General features: G+C 40.9%; 1 protein-coding gene across 1 annotated transcript in view; it reads right to left on the bottom strand.

The window, feature by feature from the left end:
* The window catches only part of MICAL3 (microtubule associated monooxygenase, calponin and LIM domain containing 3), a 254,060-nt gene that overhangs the window by 102,095 nt on the left and 124,921 nt on the right, over positions 1-27,044 (bottom strand). The window contains exons 19-25 of the mRNA XM_081083520.1: positions 25,110-25,208; positions 22,789-22,845; positions 19,957-20,064; positions 17,486-17,593; positions 16,417-16,603; positions 1,490-1,578; positions 579-666 (exon numbers count right to left, since the gene is read on the bottom strand). Of these exons, the coding sequence (XP_080939646.1) occupies positions 579-666; positions 1,490-1,578; positions 16,417-16,603; positions 17,486-17,593; positions 19,957-20,064; positions 22,789-22,845; positions 25,110-25,208 (736 nt within the window). The remainder of the gene's footprint in view (positions 1-578; positions 667-1,489; positions 1,579-16,416; positions 16,604-17,485; positions 17,594-19,956; positions 20,065-22,788; positions 22,846-25,109; positions 25,209-27,044) is intronic.

Genomic DNA, 27,044 nt, shown 5'->3' with positions numbered 1-27,044 from the left:
TAGATCAAATAGAAGATAAGTATCAGTTCATCTAGATACCTAAATAGGGAATGGGATACAAGTCCAAAAGAACATAAATTCAGATAATGGGGCCTTATCAAACTCAGTGCTATGTCAAGAGTCCCAAACTGGAGCTATAAGAAGGCCCTGTAATTCTGAATTATCGCCTGGGTCAATGACAAAAGCAGCCTGTTTAGATTTCCTGTTTATCTAGGCAGAGCCTAGAGCAATCACCTCCATGTGTTTGATGGAGGTGGGCAGGCCACAAGACTATAGCAATACTTTGAGTAGACATTACGAAGCTTGGGTGATAATGCTTACCAGATGGGGCCCCTACTGGCCCAAGGTTTGCCAGTGAAACTCCCCTCTGATTTGTACCACCACCTCTGACAGGCCATAGAGAAAGGGGACTCCGAATGCAAGCAGCTGGCACATGAAAAAGGAGTCCAAAGGGTTTTGGGCCACCTGATGCCCAATCGAAGAAATGTTGCTTTGGAGGTGCTGGCTCATCCCCCTGGCCTTGTCACAGAGGCCAAGCGAGTGACGTGCCACCCAGCCAAACAAGGAAGTGAGGCTACCTGGAGTTCTATCAGCAGGGTTGGTGATGGTACCGGCCGGTGCATTTGCGTCTGCAATGAGGCCATCCTGCAGGGGTCCTCTGGCCTCCTAGGAAAGTCCGAAAGAAAAAGAAGAGTGACTGACTGAAGCACTCGAATCTTAGGAGGCAATGACACCCCAACTGGTTAGTTTGTTGCTCTCACCAGTCAACCCAGAGCTATATTCCACACAAACTAAGTCTTTCTTTAAAAAACCAGGACATATTTCACATGGAAGTCATGAGGAGTCAAAACTTAGCTCCACCCAAGTATACCTCTTCTTACAAGTCCTTCTGCAGTCAACAGGAGTCTCCCAAGTAAGCATTAGCTAGCCTGCTCCCTGACAAGGAGACATCATGGAGTAAAGATGGAGAGAGGAGCTGGTTACTCTCATTTAAGAAAAAGAGAGAGAGAGAGAGAGAGAGAGAGAGAGAGAGAGAGAGAGAGAGAGAGAAAGAGAGAGAGAGAAGGAAAATGGTTCTTAGATAAGTTATTCACACAAGAAAGAAAGTGAAAGGAATTGGCAGGCAGAGCAGATTATTTACAGCTAAGTTCATTTTTAGGCTGTCCTTTTCTCAGAGAGGTGCTTATTTACAAAGGTAAAAGTCTTCTTTTATATAGAGTGAGCAGAAGGGAAGGTCTGACACAGTCTTCCAAATCCAACTAAGGTGGTAGACAGAACATTACTTCAGTGAAATGCAGCATTAGACTAGGCTTGAAATGTTGGTTCCCTCCCCGAAATGGACTATGACCACCTGTCAAGCAAGCCTTTCCCACTCATAGGAAAAGCAATTCAGTGGCCATTCAGCAGGCTCTGCTGGCTACACACTGTCACAACACTGAAATACATAGTGCCTGCTGCTTCTCCTCACTTAGAGATGGATTACCATTACCTTTCCAGACAGAAGAGTCACTGCTGGTCTCTTCCTCTGTGCAGAGCTGGAGAGTCGGTAACAGTAGTGTGGTTTGCAGTAGAATTTACCTGCAGGCAGCAAGAGGCAGAGGAAAGGGGAATGAGCACAACTCTATTAATTCTGAACTTGACTTCCTGGTCTTGGCACATTCTTTATCCATCTCCTCTAGCCATGAGCATTATCACTCCCTTGCCTTTTCCAGGTTCAGGCTTCTTGTCCATGGAGGCCAGGCCTTCCCTAAAACTTTGATTTCAGCCCTCCTCTCCCCTTTATCCTTTGGATATGCAAAGGCCATTGAGCCATCAGCCAATCAGTGCCCAGAACAAAGATATAAGGCTTACATGGTAGGGCCAGCAAACAAAGTGGCAGTGTATGCAGAACAAAGACATGGTCATATGAAAAGCTGGGAGTAGCATTTGTGGGGAAACCAAGAATGAATACAAATGCAGGGTGGAGGTGTGGAGGCTGCAGGGTTGGGGCACACATTGAATGTTAGTTAACTCAAACAGGACCCCTCTGCTGCCCCTTGTCAGCACTGGTCAGACTGCAACTTATGACCCCTTAGTGGGTTAGGATCAGCATTTGGAAACAATACAATGCAAAACCAAACCAAAAAATCCTGCAATGGACTATAAATAGAATGAAACAGAATACAATAAAATAAAAAGCATTAGAGTGGTGCATAGTACATAATCAGAATTAAGTATTATTTCTTGCAACTTTTAGCTGTGACTACATTTGTTTACTGGGTTCTAATGTATTTGCTACGGTGGGTATGGTCAAAATGATGAAAAACACTGATCTTGGCTTTTCCCATGACACTGGTAGTGACTTAGTCACAAAGGGTCATTTTTTGACTCTTTTCTTTATTCCTACTTAAAGAGCCAAGGCTTTTGAAAATTAAAGGGTAGACCTTATTATACAGACTGTTGAAACAGGAGCAATCCCACTCATTCTTCTCATTTGTATAAAGTGCTCTTTTGAGAAATGAACTTTTCCATTCTCAAAGTTAAAATAAGAGAACCTAACCAGAAAAACAAGACAAAAGATCAATAAAACTAAGAGCTGTTTTTTTTAAAAAAATAAAATGGACAAACCTTAACTAGGCAGAGAACTCAATTAAATAAAATCAGAAATGAAAAAGGATATATTACAAATGATACCACAGAAATACAAAGGATCATGAGAAACTACTATGAACAATTAATTATATGCTAACAAGCTGGATAACCCAGAAGAGACAAATAAATTCCTAGAAACATTCAATCTATTTTACTAAGAGTAAATCATGAAGAAATAGAAAATCTGAATAGACCAATATCAAATGGTCTGTAATCCATAAATTCAGTAACCAAAACCCTCCCCAAGCAGAAAAGCCCAGGACCAGATAGATAGTTTCACTGGTGAATTATACCAAACATTTAAAGAAGAATTAACAGTAATCCTTCTCAAATTCTTCCAAAAACCTGGACAGGATGGAACATTCCCAAACTCATTTTACAAAGCCAGTATTACCCTGAAACCAAAGCCAGATAAGGTAGCTACGAGAAAAGAAAATTATAGACCAATATCCCTGATGAACATAGATGCAAAAATTATCAACAAAATATTAACTAACAGAATTCAATATCACATTAAAAGGATCACTTGGCATAATAAACTGGGGTTTATTCCTGGGATGTAAGGATGATTTAACATATGCAAATCTATACATGTGTTATACCACATTAATATAATGAAAGATAAAAATCACATGATCATACCAATCACTACAAAAAAAGTATTTGACAAAATACAACATCCTTTTGTGATAAAAATGCTCAACAAATTCAGTATAGAAGGAACATACCTCAACATAACAAAGGCCATATATGACAAGCCCACAGCTAATATCATGCTCAATGGTGAAAAGTTGAAAGCTTTTCCTAAAATCAGGAACAAGACAAGGGTGCACACTCTCACCACTCTTATTTAACACTAGAGGCCTGGTGGGGTCCTGAAGGGTGTGGTGGGATCCCCAGGGGGTGGGGGAAGCCAGGATGCCATCGGGCCTCCCCCCCGGTGGGCGCTAGGCAATCCGATCTGTCCTGGCTGACATTTGTGTTGGTTGTTGGGAGCCACCTGGCAGCCGCTTTTATATTGTTTCTTCCTTGCAGAGATTTTAGCGGGAGGAAAGTGGCTGCAGTACCCTAGGCCGACTTCCAGGAGGCCTGTGGCACTGTTGTGATCGTGCAGGGCGGTGCTGTTCCATTGTGCCTGGCCCGTTCTCTGGAGATTAGACCTGAAGGACTACTGAAGGAGTGAGTGGCTGCCGCCGGGCTGGTGGGCTGCTGGGAAGGGTTGGTCAGCTGAGTGGCGCTCCTGCTGTGGGAGCGCACTGACCACTAGGGGGAAGCTCCTGTGTTGAGTGTCTGCCCCCTGGTGGTCAGTGTGCATCACAGCAACCGGTCGTTCGGGTTGTTCAGTCATAACGGTCGCTTAGGGTTTTATATATTTAACATAGTGCTGGAAGTCCTAGCCAGAGTAATCTGACAATAAAAAGAAATAGAAGGCATCCAAATAGGAAAGGAAGAAGTAATATTATTTTTGTTTGCAGATAATATGATCTTATATATATAAAATCCTAAAGACTCCACCAACAACCTCTAGGACTAATCAACAAATTCAGTAAAGTTTTAGGATACAACAAAACATCTGAAAAAGAAATAAAACAATCTCATTTAAGTAGAATCAAAAACAATAAAATACTTAAGGAATAAATCTAACCAAGGAGTGAAAGACCTGTATACCAAAAATAACAAGACACTGATTAACACTAGATTGCCCAAGGAAGTCATTTTGACTGTTTTTTAATTTCAATTAGAAAAACAATTATGTATATAAGGACACAATGTCTTAGAATTTTGTGACTTTTTTTACAACATATGAATGCGTTTATTAATAATTGTAGTTACCTCCCCCTCCTTCATTTCCGGTATATATATATATGTGTTATACCTATATTGCCCAAAAGCAGTCATTTTGACTGCTTGGGGGGGGGGGGGGGAATTATGACTCTTATTATTGAATTGAGTAAATTTCTTATATGACCAGGTTGGCTCTGTATTGAAATAACAGTTTTCATTTTTTTTTTTATTACCGTCACATGATAACATACAAGTACATGATAAATTGTCGATACTTGATAAGTTGCAGTTGCTCAATAAGCTAAACTAGTACTTGTTATTCGAATCTTTATGCAGTGATACTTGTTCTAATAAGTTGTTTATTTTATTTCTTTTGTGCCCTAAATTCATGAAAGAAATGTCGAATAGAAGTGAGTTATTGGAAAAACTAAGGAACATAAGTGAAGAGTGCTCCGATATTATTCTTTCACAATGCAGTCATTTTGACTGCTTTTGGGCAATATAGGTATATACTAAATTTCAGTCTTTCTAGTGTTAAAGAAGACACAAACAAATGGAAAGATATACTAAATTCATAGATTAGGATAATTAATATTAAAATATCCATAATACCCCAAATAATATATAGATTCAATGTAATCCCTAAGAAAATACCAATAGCATTTTTCACAGAAATAGAAAAAAAAATCTTAAAATCTGTATGAAATCACAAAAGACCCTAGTCAAAGCAATCCTGAGAATGAAAAACAAAGCTGGAGTCATAATATTCCCAATTTCAAACTACATTACATGGGTATAGTAATCAAACACTATGATACTGGCATAAAAATAGACACACAGGCCAATGGAACAGAGTCAAGAGCCTAGAACTAAGCCCATACATATATAATCTACCTAATAATAGGTAATATTCAAATTGGTTGGGATGCCATCACATAACGACTGATCAGCAGGCTGCGTGAGCAGCAGGAGCGGGTGGGCGGGAACTTGCACCGCCTGGGGACATGAGGCTTATGTCCCCATCCCCTGCACCAGCCCATCCCCTGCACCAGCCCGTCCCCTGCCCCAGCCCGGGGACTTTAGGCTTGTGTCCCCGCCCCCCGGTAACAAGCCCTAGGACGGGAGGCTCACGGCCCCGCCCATAGCAATGGGCCCTGGGACATGAGGCTCATGTCCCAGCCCCCCTGCGCCGGCCTGGGGACTTGAGGCTCGTGTCCCTGACCCTGGCAACGGGCCCCACGGGACATGAGGCTTGTGTCCCCGCCCCCAGCAAAGAACAAACAGCAATATTAAAATATTTCCTCTAATTAATTCCCTTTTAATGTGCATGAATTTTGTGCACCAAGCCACTAGTCCTATATAATAAAAGCGAAGTATACAAATTGTCCCCTTAACTGGGAGTTCTTCTGGGAGTTTGACCAGGGGGCAAGGCTGGGGAACAGCGGGAGGCCCCAGCTGGCGTCAGCGGCAGGCAGATGATAGCAGGCAGTTGGAGGAAGGGAGTGAGTACCCGGCTGGCTGCCACCATCGGCTAGGGACCCTACCAGTACCAGTGCACAAGTTTCATGCACTAGGCCTCTAGTCAAGTAATATTTGACAAGGGAACTAAGAATACTCAACCGGGAAAAGAGTCTCTCCAATAAATGGTGCTGGGAAAACTGGATAACCACATGTGGAAACATAAAATTGGACCTCTATCTTAATCTACTTAACACTAGAAAGACTGAAACTTAGTATATACACCTATATTGCCCAAAAGCAGTCAAAATGACTGCATTGTGAAAGAATAATATCGGAGCACTCTTCACTTATGTTCCTTAGTTTTTCCAATAACTCACTTCTATTCGACATTTCTTTCATGAATTTAGGGCACAAAAGAAATAAAATAAACAACTTATTAGAACAAGTATCACTGCATAAAGATTTGAATAACAAGTACTAGTTTAGCTTATTGAGCAACTGCAACTTATCAAGTATCGACAATTTATCATGTACTTCTATGTTATCATGTGACGGTAATCGAAAAAAAATGAAAACTGTTATTTCAATACAGAGCTAAACTGTTATTACTCAATTCAATAATAAGAGTCATTTGATTATTTAAAATTTCCCCAAGCAGTCAAAATGACTGCTTTTGGGCAATATAGGTATAACACATATATATATATATACTGGAAATGAAGGAGGGGAAGGTAACCACAATTATTAATAAACGTATTTATATGTTGTACAAAAAGTCACAAAATTCTAAGACATTGTGTCCTTATATACATAATTGTTTTTCTAATTGAAATTAAAAAGTCAAAATGACTTCCTTGGGCAATCTAGTGTTAATAAACTTAAAATGGATTAAAGACTTAGCATAAGACCTGAAACTAACTCCTAGAAGAAAACAGAGGGAAAATTCCTTGGCATTGGTTTTGGAAGTGATTTCCTGGATATGACAGCAAAAGCACAAGCAAAAAAAGCAAAAAATAAACAAGTGGGACTACATTAAACTAAAAAGCTTCTGCACAGCAAAAGAAACCATCATCAAAATGAAAAAGCAGCCAACAGAATAAAAGAAAATATTTGTCAATCATTATATGACAAGGGGTTAATATATAAAATATGTAAAGAACTCATACAACTCAATAGCAAAAAATTTAATGACCTAATTAAAAAATGGGCAGAGAAACTAAATATACAGTTTTCCAAAGAAGACATACAAATGGCCAACAGGTAGATGAAGAGGTGCTCAACATCAGTTATCACCAGGGAAATGCAACTCAAAACCATGAGGTAAAACCTCACACCTGTTACAATGGCTGTCAAGAAAAGAAATGCCACCCAGGGGCTGAACCACGAACTGACTCTCCTATAAACACAAATAAAGGCAGACTGGGAAACAAAGAAATACTGCCTGCTTTAAAATCAGGACTGCGGTTTACAATATGGAGGAACAGTGTATCGCAGGGAACTTCAACACTCTCCTGAATACCTGACAGGACTAAGGCGTGCCAAACAGAAGAATAGAGGAAAGTGAAGGACCTTCACTACTGCACATTTTTGTTTTTTTCACCTTTTACTTAAGAAACTAAATTTTGTTTTCTTTTTTTGTCACCTGATTTTACCTTTTCTATTACATTTTTATTTTTAACCAGTATTATTACTACTACCATTTTACCTTTTTTTTTTTAAGTGTCTTTTTATTTTCTCTTTATTTTATTTTAGGATTAGTGTTCTACATTCAATTTTCATCTTTCCTTTAGCATCATTTCACTCTATCTCAACTTTACCTTTATGCCAAAACTCTCTTCCTCACTTTTCCCCTTCTGTTGTCCTGTTTCTCTTACCCTATTCCTGCTTTAGATTTTCCCTATTCCTTCTTTTTACCCCCTGTTAAAATTTCACCCTACTTATATATCTAATTTCCAATCCCCTACTCTAAGTACATACACACCTCTCTCTTCTCTTCACTACCCAAATTTTTTTTTCTCGTTGTCGTTTTGTTGTTGTTTGCTTGATTGTTGATTATATTAAAAAAATGCTTGTTTGTGAGATTGTTTTGCTTTTGCCTTTTCTTTTTCTGTTGTTTTTTTTCCAGTTATTTTTTGCCTCTGTTTTCCCTTGCCTCGCTTGATATTAGTTGTTGGTAGTTTGTAATCATCTCTAGGTATCTGTTGCGGGAATTTGTTGGGATTAGTGGCTGTTCTATTGGAGTTTTCTCCCCATATAAATAGTTTCTTCCCCTCTTCTATTTCATTCTCTTTCTTTTCTTCTTCCTTTTCCCAATATCATTTTTGCACTCTTTTTTTTTCTTCTATTTTTTCTTTTTCTCTTCTTCTTTCTTCCTTACCCCCTAATTCAACGTTTCTCTGGTGGTCACCTTCATTTGGGGTTATTAGTATCATGAATACATTTGTGTTCATTGCCTTGTGCGTTGTGCCTTGTTGTGTTGTATTTTGTGCCTTTAACACTAGATTGCCCAAGGAAGTTATTTTGACTTTTTAATTTCAATTAGAAAAACAATTATGTATATAAGGACACAATGTCTTAGAATTTTGTGACTTTTTTTTACAACATATGAATGTGTTTATTAATAATTGTAGTTACCTCCCCTTCCTTCATTTCCGGTATATATATATGTGTTATACCTATATTGCCCAAAAGCAGTCATTTTGACTGCTTGGGGTGGGGGGGGGGGGAATTATGACTCTTATTATTGAATTGAGTAAATTTCTTATATGACCAGATCGGCTCTGTATTGAAATAACAGTTTTCATGTGACGGTAATCGAAAAAAAAATGAAAACTGAAAGTCACAATTCATTCGAGAGATGCAAATCAAAACAACCATGAGGTATCATCTCACACCTGTCAGAATGGCTATCATCAACAAATCAACAAATGACAAGTGCTGGAGAGGATGCGGAGAAAAGGGAACACTTGTGCACTGCTGGTGGGAATGCAGACTGGTGCAGCCACTATGGAAGACAGTACGGCATTTCCTCAAAAAGTTAAAAATGGAACTCCCATTTGACCCAGTGATCCCACTTCTAGGAATATACCCCAACAAACCAGAAACACCAATCAGAAAGGATATATGTATCCCTATGTTCATAGCAGCACAATTTACCATTGTGAAGATCTGGAAACAGCCTAAGTGTCCATCAGCAGATGAATGGATTAGAAAACTGTGGTACATGTACACAATGGAATACTATGCTGCTGTAAAAAAGAAGCAATTCTTACCATTTGCAACAGCATGGATGGAACTGGAGAGCATTATGCTAAGTGAAATAAGCCAGTCAATGACAGAAAAATACCACATGACCTCACTCATTTATGGATAATAAAGACCATTATAAACTGATGAACAAAAATATATACAGAGGCAGAGCAGCATCGAACAGACTGTCAAACTACAGTGGGAAGGCTGGGGAGGGTTTGGGGGCAGGAGCGAGGATAAGAGATCAACCGAGGGACTTGTATGCATGCATATAAGTATAACCAATGGACACAAGACACTGGGGGGTAGGGGAGGCCGGGGGAATGTCAAGGGGGGAAAAAAAAGGAGACATATGTAATACTCTTTCCATACTTTAAGGAATAAAACAAACAAACAAAAAAAGATCAGAGCAGAAATAAATGACATAGAGACAAAAAAACATAAACAAAAAACAAACAATACAGAGGATCAATGAAACCAAGAGCAGGTTCTTTGAAAGGATAAACAAGATTGATGAACCTCTAGCCAGGCTCACCAAGAAGCAAAGAGAGAGGACCCAAATAAACAAAATAAAAAATGAAAGAGGCAAAATAACAACAGACCCCACAGAAATACAAAGGATTGTTAAAAAAATACTATGAACAACTCTATTCCAACAAACTAGACAACCTAGAGAGGAAATGGACATATTCCTAGAAAAATATGACCTTCCAAAACTCAATCAGGAAGAATCTAAAAATCTCACTAAGCTATTAACTATGGAGGAAATTGAAACAGTCATCAAAAAGCTTCCAGCAAACAAAAGCCCGGGGCAGATAGCTTCATAGGAGAGTTTTACAAAACATTCAAAGAAGAACTAAAACCTATCCTCTTCAGACTATTCCAAAAAATTCAAAAGGAAGGAACACTTCCAAGCTCATTCTATGAAGCTAGCATTACCCTAATACCAAAACCAGATGAAGACAAGACAATGAAAGAGAATTACAGGCCAATATCCCTCATGAACAGATGCCAAAATCCTCAACAAAAATTCTAGCAAATAGGATCCAGCATTACATCAGAAAGATCACATGCCATGACCAAGTAGGATTTATCCCAGGGATGCAAGGATGGTACAATATCCGCAAATCAATAAACGTGATACATCACACAAACAAATTGAGAGACAAAAATCACATAGTAATATCAATTGATGCAGAATAAGCATTTGACAAAATCCAACACCCTTTGTTGAAAAAAGTCTCAGTAGGGTGGGAATAGAAGGATCATACCTCAACATAATAAAAGCCATATATGACAAACCCACAACCAATATCATAATCAATGGGAAAAAATTAAAACCATTTCCTCTCAGAACAGGAACAAGACAGGGATGCCCATTTTCACCACTCTTGTTTGACATAGGACTAGAAGTGCTAATGAAGTATGGTATCAATCATCTCAGGTGGAAACTGTGGTTTAACTCTAACCCTACTGTTTGGCTTAACAATAGAAAAGTTACTTTGATTTTCTGAATTGTATAAATCATCCCATTCAATTGAAAGCCCCATTGATTGTAATGTGAATATCCCATTGATTGTGATCTTACTGGTTTTGGAAAGCAAATTCCTCTGTACCTGGGAACTAGGACAGTACAATTATCTCAAGACCCTAGTGTGCTAGGGGCATGAACCAGGGCATAGTGTGCTAGGGGCAGGGACCGTGGCATAGAAAAATTATTGTCTTAAGAAACAAAGTGTTATGATATGCTCCAGCCAGGTATGACCCCGTTTTCCTCCTGAACTTTTACCCTGCCAGTTAACGCTTTGTAGTTTTTGCAAATAAAAGCTTTGCTGCACACTCGGTGGGGACTGCAGCTATAAGGCTCTCTGCGAGGAGGTATGTGCTGCAGTCGCTGGCCAGCTTAATAAAGGCTCTTAAATTTAAATTCTGAGTCGGTGGTCTATCTCGCTGATTGAACCCATAACACTAGCCATAGCAATTAGACAAGAAGAAGAAATAAAAGGTATCCAAATTGGAAAAGAAGAAGTAAAACTGTCATTATTTGCAGATGACATGATACTGTACAGAGAAAACCCTAAAAAATCCATCAAAAAATTATTACACTTAATAAATAAATTGGGCAATGTAGCAGGATACAAAATTAACACAAAGAAATCTATGGCATTTTTATACACCAATAGTGAACTTACAGGAAGAGAGTTTAAAATAACAATTCCATTTACCATCACACCAAAAAAATTAAGATACCTAGGAATAAACTTAATTAAGGAGGTAAAAAACCTGTACTCGGAAAAGTACAGGACACTGAAAAAAGAGATAGAGGAAGATATTAACAGATGGAAGAACATACCATGTTCATGGACTGGTAGAATCAACATCATTAAAATGTCCATACTACCGAAAGCAATCGATAGATTCAATGCACTTCCCATTAAAATACCAACAGCATATTTCACAGACCTAGAACGAACTCTCCAAAAATTCATGTGGAATTAAAAAGACCCCAAATAGCTGCAGCGATCCTGAGAAAGAACAAAGTAGGAGGGATCTCAATACCAGATATCAGCGGTATTACAAAGCCACTGTTCTCAAAACTGCCTGGTACTGGCACAAGAACAGACATATAAACCAATGGAATAGAATAGAGAGCCCAGAAATCGACCCAAACCACTATGCTCAATTAATATTTGAAAAAGGAGGCAAGAACATACAATGGAGTCAAGACAGTCTCTTCAATAAATGGTGTTGGGAAAATTGGACAGATACATGCAAAAAAATGAAACTAGACCATCAACTTACACCATACACAAAAATAAACTCAAAATGAGTAAAGGGCTTAAATATAAGATGGGGAAGCATAAAAATCTTAGAGGAATCCACAGGCAGCAAAATCTCAGACATATGACAAAGCAATATCTTCACCGATACAGCTCCTAGGGCCGTGGTCGGCAAACTGCAGCTCGCGAGCCACATGCGGCTCTTTGGCCCCTTGAGTGTGGCTCTTCCTAAGCCTTAGGAGTACCCTAATTAAGTTAATAACAATGTACCTACCTATATAGTTTAAGTTTAAAAAATTTGGCTCTCAAAAGAAATTTCAATCGTTGTACTGTTGACTAATGAGTTTGCCAACCATTGTCCTAGGGCAATGGAAAGTAAAGAGAAAATAAACAAATGGGACTACATCAAAATAAAAAGCTTCTGTATAGCAAAACAAACCATCAACCAAACAACAAGAAAGCCCACTGCATGGGAGAACATATTTACCAATGTTATCACCGATAAGGATTTAATCTCCAACATTTACAGGGAACTCATATATACAACATAGCAAAAGAAAGATAAACAACCCAATCAAAAAATGGGCAACGGACCTAAATAGATATTTTTCAGAAGAGGACATACAGAAGGACAAGAGACATATGAAAACATGCTCAAAGTCACCAATCATCCGAGAGATGCAAATCAAAATGACAACGAGATACCATCTCACACCTGTCAGATGTAATTATTTTGTGTTGGTGGCTTTATTATTATAAAATGAAACATTTTTTTAGGTGCCCTGTTTGATATGGCTACAAAGAAGAAGCAAAGAAAAACGGAAGACGAAAACCGTGAATTTAAAGTTGAATGGACCGAGACTTTCACGTTTATTCAAAACTTAAATGGCCTTCCGACCTGTCTTATTTGTCAGGAAAAATTGGCGCATAACAAGAAATCAAATTTGGAGAGACACGTTACAACTAAACACATGTCATTTAGTACTAAATATCCTGTTGGTGATGCAAAGAAGAAAGCAGTTGAGGAACTTCAGAGGAGTCAAGAAAAATAAAGTTCTGTATTTAATTACTGGATGCAATCTTCCAACAATGTTAATATTGCAAGTTTTGTGGTTAGTCAAGAGATTGCTAAGAGAGGAAAACCATATACAGATGGCGAATACATAAAAAGTTGTTTTATACATGCATCCGAAGAGCTATTTCGGGATTTTAAGAACAAAGCAGATATTCTAAAAAAATTAGAGTTACCATTGTCTGCTAAAACAGTGAAAGATAGCACAGTTAAAATGTCTTCGAATAAACCAACCAGCAAGTCGAAGATCTTAAATTGGTTTCAGCTTTATCAATAGCAGTTGACGAGTCTTGTGACATAAATGATACAGCGCAAGTTTCACTTTTTGTACGATTTATTTCATCTACAGGTCCTAAAGAAGAACTTTTAGGATTACTGCCACTTAAAGGTCAAACACGTGGAGAGGATATAGCAAATGCTGTAATTGAGTACATAGAAAAACATCATATTCCACTCGATAAAATTGTCTCAATTTCAACAGACAGGGTGAAAAATATGACCGGCATAAGAAACGGGTTTGTTGCTATTTTGAAAGAAAAAATTAATCACGAGATACTTACTTACCATTGCATCATTTATCAAGAAGCGCTTTGTGCGCAAACATTTCCAGAAGAAATTTGCGAAGTTATGGAATTGGTGATTAAGATTATCAACTCCACTATAGCTAAAGCTCTTAATCATTGCCAATTTAAAGAATTTTTAGTTGAAATGAAGAGTGAGTACGCAGATCTTCTGCTGCATAACGAGGTACGTTGGTTATCAAGAGGAAACGTTTTGAAACGTTTCGCTTCCTTATTAACAGAAATTAAAGCATTTCTCCTTGAGAAGGGTGTTCACTATCCAGAACTAACGAATGATCAGTGGATCCAAAAATTTTATTTCGTGGTAGACGTTACATCTCATCTAAATCAGCTTAATCATAAACTACAGGGGAAAGGAAACACAATTTTTTCGATGTTAGAAGAAGTTATTTCATTCGAAAACAAATTATCTCTTTTTGCTCAAGATTTTGAAAGAGAAACTTTGATTCACTTTCCAAGCCTATTGAAAAATCGCCAAGAAAATAATTCTAATATTGACATTTGCTATTTCAAAACAACACTTTTAAATATGAGGGAAGCTTTTCTCAACAAGTTTTAGAAACTCAGAAACAGCAAAGTGACGTTAGTCTTTGTTAAAAAACCTCTCAATGCTACTGTAACAAAATTAAATTTTTCTCCCTTTAATATTGACATTGGCAACTTTGAAATGCAATTGCTGGATTTAAAAAACAAAGAACTGTGGAGCTCGAAATTTGAACATCTTTGTGCTGATATAGAAATATTGGAGAAAAATAAATGTGAACTTAGTTCACAGCACAAGTGGTCTGCTTTGAAAGACCTGGAGAAGGAAGATATGTTGATTTTTAACACCTGGAATAGTATTCCTGACTCATATAATCAACTGAAAAAACTTTTATTTTTTATTGTTCTTTCCTTATTCGGATCTACATATTTATGCGAACAATCATTTTCAAGCATGAACCTTATCAAGAGTAAATTGAGAAGTCGTCTTATTGATGAGAACCTGGAATCGTGACTAAAATTAAAAACAACATACAAACCTGACTTACCCAAACTTTTCAAGGAGCGGCAAGGCCATTGTTCACATTAGTGTTTGTCAGCCATTGTCATGATTTAATTTTATGGATATTGTAAGGAATTTAATTTTATCAATAAATAATATTGTTATTAAGTATGATATCAAGTTTTGTTCAACATACTCATAGTTTAACTAAGACTTAAAACTTTAAGTAAAGTTTATTAAGTTAATCTTAGGGAACGTTGTGGAGTGAAAGAAGATGTAGTGTCGAGGATTGAGAAAGGTATGTTGAGATGGTTTGGACATATAGAGAGGATGAACGAAAGGAGATAGACGAAACAAGTATACAAGACGAGTGTGGATGGGAGAGTTGGAAGGGGTCGACCTCAGCGAATGTACCTCAATCAGATTGAGGATGTTTTTAGCAAAGGCCAGCTTAGGAGTACCCTGATTAAGTTAATAACAATGTACCTACCTATATAGTTTAAGTTTAAAAAATTTGGCTCTCAAAAGAAATTTCAATTGTTGCACTGTTGCTATTTGGTTCAGTTGACTAATGAGTTTGCCAACCACTGTGCTAGGCTACAAGGAGGTGGGAACAGTGGGCACAATTCTGTCATCTTCAGGAGGCAAAAGTCTGAGAACGCAGGGGCACGGGATCTGGTTTCAACTTGTCATTGACCTTAGGCAAGAAATATGACTTTCATAGGCCTGGGATTCCCCTTCTCTAAAGTAAAGACAAAAAAACTTATCCACATCATGTCCCTTATATCTTAAGATCCCACCATGAGGTAAGAAAGCAAGTGTCTGTGAAGCTGGGAAAGTGATTTAAGTAAGTGCATGCCATTTTCATTACCATCATCATAGTAATGCTATGATACAGCCTGATGACTTTGGGAAACTATTTATAAGAGTTTTAGAGAAAAAAAACAAAGACTAGAGGGAGACGGATGGGAAGGGGTAGGGGAGGCAGAATGATAAAATCCTATATAATAAAGAGCTAATATGCAAATGGTTGCCACGCCCTCATGCTGTCATGCCTTAATGGCTCAGACACTCAACACTGGGGAGAGAGGAAGTGGGACCAGCCATGCACAAATGAGCTCGAGAGAGAGGAATGGGGACCAGCCAGGCTGCTACCCGGGAAAGGGAAAAGCCGCTCGCCCCACCTAGGTGCCAGTGGCTGTGCCTGCGCCTGCGCCTGCGGCCCGGGAGAGGAACAAGCCGCCTGCCCTGTGGTCCTGGGCGCCAGCACCTATGGATGCAGCCCAGGAGAGGGACAAGCTGCTCGCCCTGCAGTCCTGGGCACCTGTGGCTGTGGCCCAGGCGAAGCCACCTGCCCACGGTCTCCTGCAGCTGCGACTGGCCTGGACGAAGTTGGCCTGGGTCCTGGGTGCCTGTGGCTGGCCAGAGGGAGGGAAGCCCGGGTCCCGGGTGCCTGTGACCAGCTGGAGGAGGGAATCCTGGGTCCCAGGTGTGGGGCGAGGCAGAGGCAGGTAGGGGTGATCAGGCCAGCAGGGGAGCAGTTAGGGGCGATTAGGCTGGTAGGGGAGCAGTTAGGGGTGATCAGGCAGGCAGGCAGAGGGGTTGGGGCGATCAGGCAGGCAGGCAGGCAGGTGAGCAGTTAGGAGCCAGCGGTCCCGGATTGTGAGAGGCAGTTGGACATCCCCTGAGGGATCCTGGACTGGAGAGGGTGTAGGCTGGGCTGAGGGATCCCCCCCTCCCATGCATGAATTTCGTGCACTGGGCCTCTAGTGTATACATAAGAGCATAGTAAGAGGCCCTAAGATCTACTCAAATGGAAAACAGGGCCCTAAGTTCAGTTTCTAAGTATGGCCTCAAGTAAAACAGACTCACCATCCTCGATGTCATAGGCATAGGCTGAGAGGCGCAGTGTGGTGGCACAGTACTCGCATTTGAAGCAGCTCCGATGGAAGAACTTGCCCTCGGCACTCAGTCTCTCCATCACGTAGACCCGCTTCTGGCAAAAATAGCATGTGTCGCTGCCTCCCAAGTTCTGTGGAAACTCCTTCTTTATTGAGCCCTATAAAGGGGTGTGGGGCACACATGTCAGGGCAATGCCTCTCGGGCTCACCTCCAGGAGGTGCATGACCCTTTCTGTAGCTGAAACCAACCCTCACTAAGGGATTTTCTTCTGAGCCTGACTAAGATGCTCACTTTGCTCCTGGCTCTCCAAAAGAGCAGCTGCATTACTACAGTGGCTGTCACCTGTGTCCCACATAGCACGCAGCACCAGTGGATTCTGAATCCATGTGATTCAAGACAAGAGGAAACATGAGTCTGTTTTATTGAATTTTATAAAAATCAAACCAAGTTATTTTGACACAACTGTTTTTGAAGGTAACATAAAAACATATATTAAGTGTTCATGTAGTTCTACATGGATGTGGGTACGCTGGACTCTAGAGCAATCACTTTTAGAGATATTAAGTATGCTTTCCCACACAACATTCTAATTAAAACAACTACAGTGGGGCCATGACTTATGAGTTTAATTCGTTCTGTGACGGAACTCGTAACTCAAATTACTCGTATGTCAAATCTTAAAGTGAACAAGTGAGACACGTGATGCTGGGCTGATGTTATGGCGTTCCCTGTGACGTTCGCTGCGCCAACTAGCAGTGGGGTATCTGAAGCTGGCTCGTAACCCGAATTTTAGCTCGCAACTCAAAGCAAAAAATCAGCTGAGAGACGGCTCGTATCTCGAAAAACTCGTTAGTCGGGACGCTTGTAAGTCAAGGCCCCACTGTATCACAATCCTAGGAATTCAGATACAAAATTCAGACAACCTCAAAAAAAATTACCATTTGGCACATAGTGTGTTACTATACTACTTAGAATGAAGCAGGTTTGTTTACCACAGCTGTCTTATATCTAGAGACAGTGTCCTTAGTATATATCTTACCAGTTCCTTCTTGTCTAGAAGGGTTTTGGGCTGTTCTTTCCTTTGAAGCTGATTGGCTATCTGCTCAGCCAATGAGCTCACTCCACCCGTGTACATCTTTATATACTTCTATTGGTTGGAGATTATAAAATGACCAGAATGAAGGGAAATGAGAAGGGAAAAAATAAATAAATTAAGAAGACAGGAAAAAACTCTTTGAAAGGTATAAAGTGAATACAGGGTGCAGCAGCAAACCATGCCCACACAGTGTACAGACAAGGAAACATGGTGGTAAGAAACACAGGTGTCAATGTCCACATAGAGCAATCAGCAGAGGCAGGAGCAATTAAATCCATTAAGGAAGAACATAGTCTTTCATGTCTTTTTGGAATATACAGTGCTGTGGAATGGGGAGGTGGGAAGTTGGGATGGATGCAAATACAGAAGAGAGTAAGAAGGGCCTATATCCTGGTGACTCAAATTACATATAGAGAACTTGAATGATGCCCATCCAAACACCAGATGTCAGACTGTTGACAGCATGATTCAAGGATCTGGAGGGCTTTCGAAGTTATTTCCTCATTTAGAAAGCTTGTTCTTGCAAAGGCTGACTCTCTACTTGGCTAATAACTTCCTTCCTTATTGTTAATACTTCACTCATAAGCCCTGTCACATACCTAAAATATTCCTGAGCTTTATCTGAAAGACCCCTTCTCAGCCTATTCTCATTGTTGATTTTGTGTTCCACCCAAGCACTAACGCCAAAGCCTTCCAGACTGGGTTGGGCATTTTAGACACAGCTACAGGATGCTAACACCTGTAGCATATAGACAAGTTGCTCAGTTTAGTGTTGGGTAGTCAGAATATGTTTCTATTCCACAGGATTTTTTTTTTATAGGTTGAAACAAGATAAAAAACCCAATCTACTCAATCCTTTCCCTAACAATGTTGAAGAAGTAACAGGAAGAAACTAACAAATTTCCATTGTAAACTTTCCTGCTAGGAAACCTAACTTCAAGCCTGTCCCCAGGGAAAGAGGTCAAAGTCTTGCTAGCAGTCCTTTAGAGACTCCATGCCCAGGTTACCCTTCCATGTGGAGATGGCCAAGACACCTAATGTGTGACACTTCTCTCATAAACTATGTGGAATAGGTTCTGCCTACCAAGTGTGAGGAGCCCGACTCTAATTATGACTTAGAGAACCCCAGAGCAGTTGTCTTGGGGATGCCAATAACTCTTGTTAGAAATTGGTTTGCATGGACAAACACAAAGCCATGTGTGAGGGAATCACTGGCCTGAGCAATGGCATGCCTTGGGCTAGCAGGAACCAACAAGAGAAGCACCGTAGGAGAAAACTAACTTTATGTAAATATGGGCAAACAATTCTCTAAGGTTTAGCTAGAACTGAGGAGTGAGTTATATTTTTTGATTTAAGTTAAGGAGATTTTCAAGAATTGTTGCTATTTGCTCTTTAATGCTATAGCATTATAGTGGTTGAGAATAACAAGTGGCTTAAATTAAACTTTCTTCAGATTAAAGTCCTTAGGAGAGCTGAGGCCTGGAACAGACAGACACCAGGCAGAGTTGAGCAGATTGTTTAACAGCTTCATTAATTTTGCAACAGGTAAGTGAGGGCATGGGACAGATTTCAAATTTGAGGCTGGGAAACTGAGCAAGCCCTTTTCTTGCACCAGAAACCATCACTGTCATTACATCCTATAATCAGCAAAGACAGTTTAGAGCTGCCAGCCTGTAAAGGCATTTGTCACATTCAGTTCTCAGTGATGTGATAATACTGACAAGCATCCCCCCAAGAGAACTTCTATTTGTTTTTGGCATAAAAAACAGATGGTTTCCTTCTTCCTATTCTTAGGAAACAGTGACAACATAGCAATCCCTGGCTTTATACTATTTCTGCCACACATGCACATGCTTCCACACATGATCTGCTACAGGCACGAGAATAAGAAACAAATAGGAAAGGCAAAGAGACCCTCTGTTCTCTGTAAACTACTGTACAGTATAGCTGTTTCAGGTCCACTGTAGGACATAGCAGGGTTCATTCCTTAAATGATCACAATTCATGAGGCACCCAGGACACTGCATATTCACGACTCCATTTAAAAGATTTAATTACACTGTAGTTCATATTTTGTAACACATATTAGTATAAAGACATTTGGAGTTAAAAAAGCTAATGGCTGAAAAAGTTACAATTTTTTGGTATAGTTGAAATATAATGAAAGTGGGTTTATGTCAATAGAACTTGATGCAATGAAAGCTAGTAGCCTCTTCAACTTAGTTGATGCTTACAAACCCCAAATGTAAAACAGACTGATGTGCGACACACACACACACACACACTGGATTCCTACAGGAGTCAAGCAAAGTTCAGAGCTCTGCAACATCCCTGAGGCTAGGTGGCATTTGTGTAGGTTAAGTGAGTAGAGGCTTAAGAGGAAACACAGCTTTGCCAATTTCCAGGCCTGCTACCTGTCGGAGGGAGTCAGAGGAAGGAGAGGCAGGGCGGCTGGAGGAGCGAAGATTAAGAGAAAGCTCCCACTGGTGGACAAAAAATCGCCGAGAAGGTTCAGGCCCTGGCTATAAAATACAAGATGGAGAAAAAAAAAATCAAAGGAAATGTTTTAAGTAAGTTATACATTGATCTGAACATAAGGAACCTGGCAGTTTTGGGTCTTTTTAAACTTCAGACTGTTATTTAAATACAAATGTAGTAAAGACATATCCTTAGTACCCAGAAGCATGAGTGTCTCAATCAAGGCTTGCATTTTGCTTTTAATTCACCCTTCCCTCCTGCTTCCAGGGATGCTTGTGCTAGAATATGATCACCATAGCCACGAACACCCTGAAAGCCCATCTTCTCTTGGTGCTTACTTCATTTGCCCCATGTGGATAAGGCTGTCAGCCACAAGGTGGCTAGAGGCAGAGGCGATGTCCTGCTCACTCACATACTCTGCTCTGCAGTCTTTCACCAGCCTGAGCTGGGATTTCTCCTGGGCAGGAGATACTACCACCTATCACTCCACTAGCCTTATAAATAGCAGACAGTAGAGACAACAAATTTAGAGTGAAGCTTGCTACTTCTACATAAAGCCTAGGGATATTGCTTTTCCTCCTCCTACTGCTAGTGCTCAGAGAAACTCTGCTCACCAAGGAGCCAGCCAAATCCCAGAAATTATCCGGAGAAAAAACTTGAGCCCCCAAGTCCTCTGCAGATTGCATGCAGTGTGTGTACAAAAGTGGGTCAGGATCTGCCTCAGTGAGAGGCCCATGCAGTCCCTTGACACTGAAGGTGGCCAAGGGCATTAACAAACAATGACTGTTTAGTTTCCTAGCAGGTTCAGGGTGAAATATTTGCAGGGGAGAGAAGAGTACTAACATGGTGAGGAGACCCTCTGCCGCGCCACCCCCATCCCCCCAGCTCTAAGCAGACCTATTGCGCTGCTACTTCAGCCCATATTAACTTCATAGCTTAGAGGGGTGACAATATGAATGTCACCAGCCTCTGATCAGCCAGCTCATAGGCTCTCAACTCAGCTAGCACTCACAGGCCCAAGGAGGAGCATGGGGAGATCACTGTAGAGGAGTGTGACCCAGTAGAAAGAAGACAAAGCTTCCCCAGGGGTGGCAGAGCAATGGAAGCTAATGGGGGAAGGGAGGAGTTGAGAAGATGGTGGGGCAGAGGGCAGGTGAGTGCACAGGCACAATTAGGGGATAGTGGAAAGTCCTGCAAGAGAACATAAATGACCCTTAAAAACATCTAGACAGGAGCCTGCACTAAAAAATCTGGAAACCAGCCTTTTGGTAAAATGAAGAAAAAAACTCCCTGCGATTTTGCTATCTTTCCTCCTGTGCACCGCAGCCCTAGACTTCTAATATTCTCTCCTTGCCCACATCTCCTTTTATTCAAATACTTCTCTCCATTCTTCATTTCACAGTTTCAGTAAAAATCATTAAAACCTCATTAAATATGTATTCCCCAAAATGTAGGTATTGCTCCGCTCAGTGAAAATGGCTAGTTTTCTTTTTGAGAAGTATATAGCCTGGGAAAAAGGAAGACAGAGGCTAGAGTAGACACACACAGAGCTCATGAGAGGAAGCAGTCCCAAGATTGAACAAAGCAGAGCTGGGCTGTGGGTGAGGAGATGAAAAGGACCCCACTCTCCACTTCAGAAAGTCTCCTTCCTGCTGCCGCAGCACCTGGTACCAAGTGCTCTTGGCAGTCCAGACCGTCTGCTTTTGGCTCAGTGACAAGGCACAGGAAGATAGCACTACGGCTAACTTCCCAATAGATCTGAGAAGTAACTAGATTTGCTGCTGAGCCGTAATTATACTTCTCAGAGAGCAAAGGCAGAAGGGGAGGTAAAAGTTTTTAAGAGACCCATGTGAAATTAGCAGCTGCACAGCTACAGCCACTCATAGGTCATCTTTATGGGTAATAATAACAACCAAAAAAGTTTCATAAAATAAGCAGGCTTTTAAAAATGGGCCATCTCTGCTTTTCATCAAATTATACAATGGCCAGGTATAAACAGTAACCCCCTCTCTTTAGTTTTTCAGGAAAGACTGGCTAAACCCTTTTATTTGCAACCCCATCTTGTTATCACCTTCTTTCCCCTCTGTCGTCTTCATACTTGAGATATCCCCACATCAGTAAGAATTCTCTCAGTATTTTTACCTCAAGTTACTCCACTGTCAAAAAAGCTAAGCAAATGCCTCCTGCCTTTTGACCTGGAGCAGCGGTTCTCAACCTGTGGGTCACGACCCCTTTGGCAGTTGAATGACCCTTTCACAGGGGTCGCCTAAGACCATCCTGCATATCAGATATTTACATTACGATTCATAACATTAGCAATATTACAGTTATGAAGTAGCAATGAAAATAATTTTATGGTTGGGACACAACATGAGGAACTGTATTTAAAGGGCCAGAAGGTTGAGAACCACTGATCTAGAGCCTTGCTCTAAGTCATACCTGGTAGTCAAATGCTATTCTGCCACTGACACATATATTGGAATGAGAAAGGTGGGCAGAAATGGGAAGTCACTGGGCTTTTTAGAACAATACAGACTTTCAGGATCCATACCTTATCTGAACTCTGGGTGGGTGAATGCTACCTGCAAAGGTCAACACTGTTAGCAAAAACATAACAAAACTCTGGCTCTTGGCTGGGTGACAAAAGAGTGCAAAAAGCAAAAGGAGAAGGGACCATCCTCATCCTCCCACTGCCCCCCCATCCCTCCAGCGTGTTCCATCTGTGTGGCTCTCAGCAGCATCCCATGCCATGGTTCATGCTCTTTTACCCTCTCATGATGGGGACTCTGCTTGCCACAGCTGTCAGCATCAAGATCCCTGTATGTCTGTTGGCAACAAAGTAGAAATTTAAGCTCCTTCAAAATGCTCTATTTGGAACTACTAAGTGACAGTGCCAGAAGTTTAGAGTTCATTTCAACACAAATCCCCTGCCTCCCACTAAGCCCCATTCCAAGGAACCACAATCCTATCTATATCAAACCCGGTGACCCAAGGACAACTTTTGGTACAGCTATTTTGCCCACTTGGGCTCCCATGAGGTCAGCTACACAATAAATAAAGAACTAGTTAGTATAGCCCTGGCCGGTGTGACTCAATTGGTTGGGCATCGTCCTGTGCACTGAAAGGTTGCCAGTTTGATTCCCAGTCAGGGCACATGCCCGAGTTGCAGGCTCGATCCCGGGTAGGGCATGCAGGAGGCAGCTGATTGTTGTTGCTCTCACATCGATGTTTCTCTCTCTTCCACTCCCTTCCTCTCTCTCTAAAAATAAATAAAAAATCTTTTTTTTTTTTTTTTTTAAAACGAACTACTTAGTACCAAGATGGAACACACATATTTCTTTCACAGGGTGGTACAAGATCAGAGGCATTAAGTGGGAGGTTTAAAAGGAGAGTTAGGTTAGAAGGGTGAAGCTTTCCATAAGACAGCATAAAGGGAAGGTGGGAGGTGAAAACTGGCTGGAATACATGACTGCTAGAAAAATCCAGAGGGAAGCGCAGGATGGGGAATGGTTCCTTCATAGGAACATGGGACAAACGCATACTTTTGTCAAGGGAGAAGAGGACAAAGACTAGAAGTATTTTCAGTAAGCAGGAAAATACACATGACTGGGTAGGAACCTGTAAGATAGGAACATGGCTGCCTCCGCTGACCTGAGGCAACCACTCAAGCAGCAATCCTGGGGATAGGGGGACAGGAATTGCTGCTCCTATCACTCTTTGGATAACTGAAAATTCACCTATGGCCTCGTACTGGTGGGAAACTGATCCAAAGCTTCCGGTATGGCTACTCTTGTCCAGAGCTCATGAGCATATATTGTCTCCACAGGCAGGATGAGGCCAGAGTTTGGGCTCCAGAGTCACACCACCCAGAATCTGTTTCTGGACCCATCTGTGTGACCTTGTACAAATTACCTCCCTACTCTATGACTCAGTCTCCTCATTTATAAAATAGAGATAATAGTACCAGACTTGTAAGGTTATAGAAAGAACTGCTTAATGTTACATGTAAAAAGAGCCTAGAATACTACCTGGGTCACAGTGAATGCTCCTAAATATTAGCTCTTATGTAGAGATAAGGGACAGGGTAGCCTACACCTATAGCAGCTTAGTTCTTAGATCTAGGGGCACAGGCTGGGCCTTTAAAAATCAGACACATTATGGAGGAGTCGCTTTTAAAATAGGCCACCTTAGTTGAGAAATGCCTTCCCATAGATCCTACATTTAAAATTTGTATTTTATTTTATAGCAATATACTACAAAGGTCAACAAAGCGATTCTGTAAATATGCTTTATGTAAGTGTATTTGCCACAAATGTATGCTTGTCATCCTTGTTAACCTTGTTGCTCCAGTTAACTCTGCTATAAAGCAGTTTTGAATGATCTGCTGAGTGTTAATGGGGTGTATTTTATTTTATAGCAATATACTACAAAGGTCAACAAAGCGATTCTGTAAATATGCTTTATGTAAGTGTATTTGCCACAAATGTATGCTTGTCATCCTTGTTAACCTTGTTGCTCCAGTTAACTCTGCTATAAAGCAGTTTTGAATGATCTGCCTGAGTGTTAATGGGGTGGATGGGAAAGGCAGGTGTTTGTTGGGAGAAATTGGATAAGCAAGAGGCAGGGTTCTCAAAATCAGAAGGAAGCAAACTCATAGAGTGAAGCCCTATTAAAAGCTTCCAAAGTTCATCTTAGCTCAATCTCCCTGGGTAGCAAGGCAAAAATGGCTGCTTTACGTAGGGTTATATAAAAATATGTTGCTCTCCAGGGTTTTTGGATGTCATGTCTGTGACAAATATAGTTTAAATTTTAGTTTGTGATTGTATGGTTGTATTCCCATTACATGGGACTAGATTAAACCACCCAGGGTTTGAATGTAATTTGTACTCTTCTGAGGTCCAATCAGGAATTTGCCCATTTGTAGCAATAAAGGTTGCTACTGCTACAAAAATGTTTTCTACAAATGGTTTTTCTATTTTTTTAAGTTATAATTGGAAGCAGGGAGTCCTGATTTAGTCTCTACCCTAGCTACCTACAAAGGCAGGCAGGAAGACACAGATAGGACAATGGAACATGCGGAGGAGATCACCTGCTGGCCGCCACGTGCCCGACAGGGAGGTGGAGTAGGGGGTGGAGAGAGTGCAATCACTTTTTTGGGGCAGGTCCGAGAATGCTCCTTTTCCCGTCGCTTTTATACCAACAGACACAAACAGAAAGAAGATTGGTAAAACAGTGGCCACATTTAGGCTGGTTCTGGAAGGATGAAAGGGTATTTGTAAAAAACATATCAGAGGCCCCTTCCCTGCCCCTCCATCCTCAACAGCAAGTCACTGCATGGTAAGGGAGGGTGGCGTGTCACAGTTTGTCACTGGTCTCCAGGTCAGACTCCCGCTGTTCGTTAGGTGCAGCTGGTCTTGGGGACAGACTTGCAGTGTAGTACTTTCTAAACACCAGGGATCAAGACTATATATCATCAAAGTTGGAGAACTGAAGAAATGAGTTTCGTTATAAGTAGAGAGAAAGGGCACCCTTCCAATGGCTTATCACCTGCCACCCAACAGGAGCAGAGCAGCACTCTCCCTCGGAACCAACTATGAGAAAATCCTGCCATTATTTCCTCTTCTGAGTCCCCTCATACTCAAAAGGTTCTGGAAAACTACCAAAAAAATGCAAGAAAGTACAGGAAATAGGATATAAAAATTAAATATCTTCCACTACCTGAAAACCATACCTATGTCTACAGATTATCTCCCTATCTTATCCCTCTCCAATTTTGTCCCATTTTTTTCCTTGAGAAACTATGATTGAGAGAACCCTGCAGGACTTAGTAAATAATCACATACTCCTAGGTCAGAGGAATCCTCGCTTCCTTGAGCCCAGAAAGACTATGTGGGGCTAGCACACAGGTCTGAGAGAACTAGTGGGACTAGGGAAGCAGTTCCCCTGTCTGTTCCCACTTCTCATGACAACCTTCTTGTAAACTAAGGCTGGATAATGAGGAGTCTGCCTGTAGGAGGCACTTCTGAGATCAAAAGACAAAAGGGTGGAGAGGGAAGAGCCAAAGTGTTTACACAGGGAGGTAAAAAACAGAAATCACTGGTAAGCAGCATTATTATTCATTTCTCTCTCATACTATGACCTAAGTAAAAACTGGCCCTGGTGCTAACTCAGCCATCACTACTGTGCTTGCCATACCTTCCTGCCTCTCTTGAACCACTTCAAGAGAAGCACAAAGTGAGTCATGATAAGGTGCTGCCAGTCAGCCCCTGCCCAATTCCTAAAGGGTGTTAAATGGGGTCAGCAGTCAGTGTGAGTCAGAAGCAGAGGGCCCCAATGCACCACTGGAGTCCCTCTGTCCCCAGGTTTCTGTAGCATCTGGCATTGCCTTCCAATGTTTTATCTTTTTAGAGAGAAATTTACAAGGCCAAGATTCATGAAAACATTCCTGCTTTAGTGTTGAGAAAAAAATTATATGTGAATACAATACATTTCACATGGATGTAAGAACTGTGAATTATAGTTCTTTCACAGCCAAGTAAATTTACAATTCCCAACTCTATATAACATGAAGCACACAGGATCTCACAGGATTTTCATTGCTCATAGTTTCTCACTTTTTCACCCAGGTGCTCTAACTGTCATCTCTGGGACCCACTCCACAGAACCAATGTTTGAATTTAATGGCTCTAGTCTGCTGCCTGCACAGCTCAGCAGTATTCTACTTCATTAATTTTGACCATCTATTTACCCAGGTGACAAGCTAGCTGTTCGTCTCCATGTAGCACTGTGCATGAGGCTAGAGGGGCCAGATCCTTCACAAACATGAAAAACACAAGAGAGCCCATAAACACTAAGCTCCTGATATCCCTCAGGATAGCTGCATTAGGCAGTGAGCTGATGTGCCAGTCTTCACCAGGACAGAGGCCTCAGCTGGACCAGGCTCCTCGGGTCACACATCTTGCCCCTGAGACTTCCTCGCAAGCTCACCCACAGTGACCCAAACACATGCTATTGAGTCATTTAT

This window comes from Myotis nattereri (genome assembly GCF_964212035.1).
Source record: "Myotis nattereri genome assembly, chromosome: 2".
Lineage (NCBI taxonomy): Eukaryota > Metazoa > Chordata > Mammalia > Chiroptera > Vespertilionidae > Myotis > Myotis nattereri.
This window is presented reverse-complemented; position numbering and strand designations above follow the sequence as displayed.